Source organism: Drosophila guanche, unplaced genomic scaffold (genome assembly GCF_900245975.1).
Source record: "Drosophila guanche unplaced genomic scaffold, DGUA_6, whole genome shotgun sequence".
In the NCBI taxonomy this organism is placed as follows: domain Eukaryota; kingdom Metazoa; phylum Arthropoda; class Insecta; order Diptera; family Drosophilidae; genus Drosophila; species Drosophila guanche.
This window is the reverse complement of record NW_022995748.1, coordinates 5905545-5913416: the sequence shown is the minus strand read 5'-3', so window position 1 is coordinate 5913416 and position 7872 is coordinate 5905545. Positions and strand designations below refer to the sequence as shown.

General features: G+C 42.9%; 2 protein-coding genes across 4 annotated transcripts; one reads left to right on the top strand and one right to left on the bottom strand.

Annotated features, from left to right (window-relative positions):
• Positions 1-1631: 1631 nt before the first annotated feature.
• Positions 1632-5535, top strand: LOC117584390 (protein yellow). Of its 3 annotated transcripts, XM_034273246.1 has the most exons (4): positions 1632-1636; positions 1696-1699; positions 3123-3403; positions 4341-5535. In XM_034273246.1, the coding sequence occupies exons 3-4, from the start codon at positions 3139-3141 to the stop codon at positions 5438-5440; spliced, it is 1365 nt and encodes a 454-aa protein (XP_034129137.1). In that variant the 5' UTR covers positions 1632-1636; positions 1696-1699; positions 3123-3138; the 3' UTR covers positions 5441-5535. The 3 variants fall into 3 exon arrangements, with proteins under 3 accessions (XP_034129137.1, XP_034129136.1, XP_034129135.1); XM_034273245.1 differs by lacking the exon at positions 1632-1636 and having other exon boundaries at positions 1638-1699; XM_034273244.1 differs by lacking the exons at positions 1632-1636; positions 1696-1699 and having other exon boundaries at positions 3089-3403.
• Positions 5536-5537: 2 nt separating this feature from the next.
• Positions 5538-7872, bottom strand: LOC117584391 (degenerin del-1). Its single transcript, XM_034273248.1, has 8 exons — positions 7024-7872; positions 6810-6963; positions 6549-6752; positions 6343-6491; positions 6157-6287; positions 5954-6104; positions 5783-5896; positions 5538-5729 (listed from the first exon to the last, which is right to left on the bottom strand). Exons 1-8 carry the CDS (start codon positions 7255-7257, stop codon positions 5580-5582), a joined length of 1287 nt encoding a protein of 428 aa, XP_034129139.1. The 5' UTR covers positions 7258-7872; the 3' UTR covers positions 5538-5579.

The following is a 7872-nucleotide window of genomic DNA, read 5'->3' as shown; positions in this document are numbered from 1 at the left end:
ACCACCACCTCGACCAACACCATTTCTCAAAGCATCCGAAAGTGAAAGGATTCAGAAGAGATCTATGATAATGTTTGTTTACCACAACTTTTGTTTAGAGTTGATTATTTAATCATTTTTCAAGTCGAAATAATCAATAATGCTTTGATAGTTGCAACTACTTTTGCTTGGAAAGTATTACAAGATCGAAAACTGTTAAAAAACCGAAAGTAAACTTTAAACATAACATACAGAGAATTTCATTTGCCAAAGATCTTTTAAGCTTTCAGCCAAAGTTGATTATTTTTGTTTTTGTATTCATACATAATCTTTGAGTAAATTTAATAAATTGCAAATGTTTATATTTGTCATAAGCTTTAAACGATTTTATTGCATTTACTATTCACTAAAGCTTACGGAATTTAACAAATTTGTTTTCCCTTATCCATTTCTGTTCGTTCGGCAATTAATCACACAAATACCTAGCTAATGCCTCTACTATACTTAGTGCAAATGCAAAAAAATCAAAACTAAAAACCAACAGGTTTGTCTGTTGAACCACTTTTAATGTTGTAACGCAAATGGAAAGTAAAGCGTAAAGTAAGGGAAACAAAATATATATTTAGCCATCTTGTACGAAAAATGTTTCTATAAAAAAACCAAAAACAAATCAACAAACAAACCGCAAATTTGTATAAGCAATTGTTTAAAATCTAAAAAAAAATCAAAAACAAAACTGCATAATGATAATATTTCTAGTTTAATGTTTTAATTGTTCTATTCTTTTAAAATTAATTTATTGAAATTTTAATAAATCAAATAAAAGAAAACAAATATTGGATGACATTTTTATCTTGGGAAAAGTCTTTTGAAGACATGGAAGGAAGGTGTGGAGATCTTTCAACTGTAATAATCGTACCTGTATAATTTTCTTCAACATATCTATTCCCGCATGACTGTATTTTTTCTAATAGCAGTGACTTACCAGCCTCTCCAGTTACGCTGAATGCAAAGCCGCATTTAGTTTGATTTTGTTGCGTACATGGCACCTGGAAAGCCCTCAAAACCAATTGATGACGCATGGTCCAGCCCCAGCCAGTGGTTCGTCAGTCTGCGATTCATTCATGGTACAGAATGCTCAGAACTTTCTAGAGGTCAGCCAATAAGTTAATTAAAATATTTATTACCATAAAAAATAAGGCAATGGGTTCCCTGCATAATATCTTTAAATATTTATGGGTCAGAAAATAATTAGCCGTAGGCCTCTATCCATTTGATTGCCTACTGGCTGTGGGAGTATTTTCAGGGGCTTGTCATCTGCAGGGCCGTCGAAATGTTCACAGCCCACTGAAGCCGAAATGGTCACCTATTTGCGTATATTTGCAAATTGGAATTGTTGCTATATGTATTTATAATAGCCGGATTAATATCGCCATAGCGTGGGAGCTGGCCATCCATGTATCTATTAGCATTATTCGAATAGCTCAGGGAGCGTGCCAAAATTTACTTAGTGCTCGCAAGTGCTAAAACGCCTTAACCGACTGACTAATTCAAGTTCAGTGGAATTTCAAGAGAGCGAGAGGACAACTCTCACGCAACCCAACCCGTCTCCATAAAGTTGTCTTGCCCAAGCCGCTGGTGGTTCAGTTGGCTTTTAGTTTCGTTTCGAGCTTCGTCGCGGGCGGTTGTATCTCACGGAGTTTTGTTGTCTCTTAGAAAGGTGTGTTAAGTGCTGCTTCGAACTGCTGACATTTTGTAAAGATTTGACCAGCAAATCAAACTATTTGCTGTCATAAACACCGAAACTAAACCAGGGTCAAAACACAAACGATTCAAGACACAAACTTTGATCAACTTTTGTGTTGTCCACGCAGCTCAGATTGAGTCAGTCAAGTGACAAAGTTTGCATAACTTTTTAGAGTTGGATAGTACAAAGACCCCGGACTACAAGTCTCAATTGCCGAAACCCGAAAGTGCTGCAAACCACATAAAAATATCAAAGCAAAGTGTTAAGTAATAGCAAATAAAAATGGGCAGAAACTGGAAAAGAAAACACAAGCGAAGCTTAAACAAATCGGAGACTATTAATTAATGCCCACAAAAGACAATTAACAATTATGCCTGCATATACATTTAGACACGCCCACAAATCAAACTGGAATCGATACGAAAAAGGGCATTAGGCCGTAGCAAAATGGTCGAAAAAACAATTATTAAAATGCGTGTAACAAAATGTACAGACGATGCCCCAAGATCATAAATAAAATGTATTAGAAGGAACAATCAAAGAGAATGGCGGAGAGGCTCATTGAAATGCTAATGCCCGAATGACGAGACAGAGACTCAACTTGAATTCAGATGATGATGAGGCCGAGACGAGTACACTATAAAAAAAACAAAAAAAAGAGCGAGTGCGGTGCCAGACGACTTGAGCAATGTTGAAGCAGGAGAAAGGTTTGATTGGATGCGTAAATATTGTCTCTAACAATAGCAGTTTTAAGAGTTGTTTATGCAAGAAAAATATAAGAGGAATATTGATCCAATAACATAAGAAAAAGCTATATTTAAACTCAAAGAAGTTGATGCCATTGCATGGAGATGGAAGCTCTTTCGAATGAAATCAAAAACCGATCTTATCTCGAACATAAAGAGCATGTATTTATGTATGTTTGGAATGACAGTAAACCCTCATCAATCTTCAAAGAATCGCAGACATCAGTAGAAGTCTCCGTAAAGTGCACTCAAAAAAGGGTATATAAAAAGTGAAAAACTTCCCCAAAACATGTCTTGATTTCTTTGGTTAGATTATGAACCACGAGACTCGCTTTTAGCCAGAAAACAGAAAACTTTGCTTGTGGTTTGGCAACTTAAGCAGAACCAAGAGCCAAGACAACTTTCAAATAGTTGAGAGAGACCAAGACCAAGCCTGAGACCAAGCCTAAGACTCTGAGTCAGAGGCAAAGAAGGCCAACGGTTGAGGCGGTGCGGGGGCTGTTGCTGGGCCTAGTGACAAGATCGAGATACTCAAATTATTAACTGACAATGATCTGGTTATGGCATGCTACAAGGCCGCTGCGGCTTAACGGAAGCTTAAGCAGCCATTCATCTGTATAATTTTAATTGATTTGTATGTCTTTTTGCAGTTATTTGATTGAAGCCATGATGTCTGCCTGGTTTGGACTCCTCCTGCTATGGCTGGTCGGAGCGCTGGCCAATGATAATCTCCGCGTGGCCTACGAGTGGCGGGAAATGGACTTCAAGTACGAAACCGCGGACCAGCGTTGGGCGGCCATTGAAAAGGGCGACTTTAAGCCCGCCAATGTAATACCCTTTGGCCTGGAGGTCTACAAGCATCGACTCTTCGTGACCCTGCCCAGATGGCGGGCCGGAGTGCCGGCCTCGTTGGCCTACCTTGATCTTAATGGTAAGCGAATGAGACTTGCATTGTTGCAACATTGCAATTGCAGTTGCAGTTTTTCTGTGCCAAGCACTGAACTAAAATCTCAGCAATTGTTTTGGTTTGTGTCTGATCAACTTGACCATCCAAAACAATTCAGTTTCCTTTCGCACTTGCCCGGCAATTACCATAATTCCGCACGCTGCAGCTTGCTGGCGTCATTAACAGCCCCACACTCGGGGGCATAGCTAATAGATGCAAAGCTCGTTTGGCTTAACTGTGTGGGCTGTGAGTGTACAATAACCATAGTTATTTGGTTATAGCAAGTGCAAAGATTGTTTAGATGGTCATAAGATGTTTGAGTACACTCGCGCGGGGTTCATACAATTATTGGGTTCCATAAAAGGAAGATTTTTGATTTAGAGTATTGATGTTGATGTCTTTAAAATTAGAAATAAAGAGTTTAAAAACCTCTGAATATATTGATTGATCATTAACAAGCATCGAAGCTTCTATCAATTCGTCAATGTTCAACGTTTACTGTAGAATAGGATATAATATTTATCCCTACACCTTTTGATCTGGGAGTGACAGTCCGCAACTGAGAGATTTGCAATTGAAGTTAATTAACATGAATGAACGTGTGTGATTGTGCTGGTACATGTTAATGACCCACTCTGAACCCCCTTAATGAAGTTGCTCTACCCTTTGCGAGTGGGAAGTTGCCGCAAGCACAAGATCAACCAACCGCTAATTGACAAGTCGAACAATGAGCGCCCATACAAGCCACAGTCACAGAGTGCAGCCAATGTCAGTGGAGTTTGTTTTCACCCAATGAACACATTCAAAATGTTGTTGATATTCCAATTAGCAGCAGCCAAAATACCAATCCAATCGAGAGCAAATACCCCGCCATAAATGGAATCTTATTACAAACGTTCTCTCTCTCTCTTTTCTTTTATAGACACCTCGACTAAAATGCCTGCCCTCAAGCCCTACCCCAGCTGGGAGGCCCACAATCTGGCTGAAGCGGAACCAGAGCTGATTTCCCCATTCCGTGTGAGGGCTGATCGCTGTGGCCGCCTGTGGGTATTGGATTTACGCATCTCTGGTGTGCTGGAGAAGACCAAGATGTATGGAGCGCCACAGCTGCTGGTCTACGATCTGCACAACGATGATCTGCTGCGCCGCCATACTCTGCCAGCCGGACAATTCAAGCAGGGATCCTTTCTGGCAAATCTGGCCATAGAGGATGGGGATTGTGAGAATACCTACGCCTACGCTGGGGATCTGGGCAGTCCCGGTTTGGTTGTCTACTCGTGGAAAGACCAGGAATCGTGGCGCGTGCAGCATCACTACTTCCATCCCGATCCCATGGCCGGAAATTTCAGCGTCAGTGGCATCGAGTTTCAGTGGGATGATGGACTCTATGGCTTGGCCTTGTCCAAACCTCTGGAAACGGGCTTCTCCACGCTCTACTTCCATCCGCTGTGCTCCACAATGGAGTTCTCGGTGAGCACTTCTGTGCTGCGCAACAAAACCCTGGCCACCTCGCCGGATATCTATAGGGACTTCAAGGTTCTCGGCTCTCGTGGACCCAACACCCAGGCGGGTGCCGAGTTCCTGGATCAGGAGACTGGTGTGCTCTTCTATGCTCTGCCAAACTTGAATGAAGTGGCCTGCTGGCGCACCTCTCAGAACTTTACCCACAATGCCCAGAGCCGCATCTTCAGGAACAACGACAGCATGATCTTTCCCAGCGACGTCAAGGTGGATCAGGAGAAGCGTCTCTGGGTCTTGTCTAATCAGCTGCCAGTGTTCATCTACGACGAGCTGTATGCTGGATCCATCAACTTCCGCATACACACAGCCAGTGTGAAGGAGGCCATCGAGAACACAGCCTGCGAGAGCAGAACTTCCCCGCTGCCGGATATCATTAACAAGTTGGGCGATATCCTCAACACAAATGTCATCCTGAAGTCCACTTCGGCTGCTTCCCCGATGTCTGTAAGTTCTCTGCTGATGGCCTCTCTCGGTCTTCTTATGAGCTTCAGACTCTTTTAGATCCTAACGACAGGAGAATCTTCCTGTCCTCTTTGTGTATTATAAATAGTTTTTAGCTTTTAATGTTGATTAAATGTAAGAAATTTATTTGATTAGTAGTGGATTTATGGAATGCCCAGCCAGCTGGACTCCTTGACTATCAATTTGTTGTCTTTTTCTTATAGACTGTGGCCACATCGATGGTCTCATCGCTGGTCTGCGACTGACCATCCTCTGATGTTTCACCCAATTTACTTTGCTCCTTCTGCTGCATGCGCTTGATGAAGCCACCACAAAAGAAGAGAGTCATCTGCAAAAGAGGATTATTAATAACCATAAAGATGGGTGGGACATATATCCTACATGTTCCAGTATGCCAATGAGTCCTAGCACCGAAAGGCCCAACAGAAACCCCAAAGAGCCACCAACATCGGCTATAAACTGCGTTGTGTCATAGCTCGGGCGCTCCTCAATCATCTGTAAAAGGCAAAACCAATCATTAACTGCACGATATATCATTTACCATCCACATACCGATATCAATTTGGTTGTGTAGTAAATGTAGATTAGAGAACGAGGCTCTGGCTGATTGAAGGCTTTCCGACTCTGTATGAAAGTTGTGTAAATGCGGGACTGGCACGGCAGAATGCAGTCACAATCAAAGTCATCCTCGTTTTCATAGACCCTTAACAAGGGAAGGATTATTACAGGAATACAAACAGATAGGAGAACCTTACTCCTTATAGTCCGATATTAGATTCCTCATGGATAAAGTGTCGTTGCAGGGCTCATTGACAATCTCGTGCATCCAGGGACCCGAACATTTTGACTCATCTGCCAAATCCTGCCAGATGCAATGATCCCCGCACTTGGAAGCAGTTTAAGTCTAAGTCTCAGGCAAACAATCTTTCGTTTAACATTACCTTCAAGTCACTGTACCCCTTATCGCTGGAGCAGGGTTCATCGCGTGTCTCCACATTCGAAAAGTATTGACTCTGCAGCTTGATCTCGATTTCCTCGTTGATATTCACGAAAACATATTCCACACGGCCCGAGCCCTTCATGTTGATTTCTTTGGGGAAAGAGATCACATTTGAAAGTGCAACATGAACCCAGTGTAAAAATTTACCTGTGAAATTCTCTCGTTTATCGTGTATGAAGACATGCCAGCCTGTGCCCCCAGTATCCACATCACTGGTTGAGGTGGTGGATCGGGCATGCTCTACCATCAGAGAGTAGCCCACAGACTTGGAGACACGCTTGGTGGGTGCCTTGGGCCGTAGGGTGTGGCAGCGACCCATATAGAAGTGCAGACTGCTGTCAATTTCCAGATCTAAAAGCCATTGAATGTGAGTGTATTTCCCCAACATATTGCCGAAACTGTACCCACTGTTCTTGTCGCCATTCAGTCCGTAGAGGACAAAGGTGTCGCTGATGTCGTGTGTGGCATTCTCAAAGAACTCATCCAGGGATACTTCACCAAAAGGATAGTTCATCCAGCAGGTGGCATACTTTGGATGTGGACAGTAGCCCCCAGAGAGGTTCTGCAATGGATAAATTCTGCTTAAGTTACCCGTAACAGGAATCCTTGATGACTAACTCACAGTGAGAACCTCCTCTCTGTAGGGTGGCTCCCGACATATGGTTATCGCTGGCATCTCAATCGTGTCGTTTACGTTGTAGTAGGAGTGAGTGGAGATGGGTGGATTGTAGAGCTTTGCGAAGCACTCGTAGAGCTGAACAATCACCACGATGCTGCAGGCGAAGAGCACCAAGTAGCGAATGAGTTTGGCTGGATCCCTTAGTAGCCAGGCGCGCGTCTCTGACCAGTAACCCATGTCGAATGGAAAGTGAAACTCAAGTGAGGTGTCAATGGCACTTTTCGACAATGGTCGCTGCTCGCTGCTCGCTTATGGTTACCAATTTCTGTCATGGCTCGAACCCCAATATCTTTGCGATGTACAGCCGCACAAATTCTCACAGCTGGTCAAGATAAGCCTAATATTGATTTATGCACCATGGTGTTGTTTAGTCCCTAGATAAAGTTTTCGCTCTATCTCTCTCTCTCTCTGTGTGTTCAAGCCCATGCTGAAGGGTATAATCTAGCAGGATTGCTTGTATCTCTTGTTTACCAAAATGTTTTACGAGTAGCCGAACGAGGGGGAATTCAAGCGTAACATTACCAAAACATGCTGTTCGTAATTGTTTGCGTCTGGTGTACATTCGCGTAGTAGATACTTCGCGGAAACCGTAACGTATCTGCGCTTATGGCGGGGATATTGCGGGAATATTGCGCTGTATATCTGCAGTATCTCGGGCTGAAATCAGCGCCATGGTAACCAATTTATGGTTTTATGTCTGTTTACTCACTGGCGGCTGCATGTGCACAGACTTTTAGAGGCATTCGCTTTTGGGCTCGATTGTGGGGAAACATTGATCCTCTTTACGGAGAA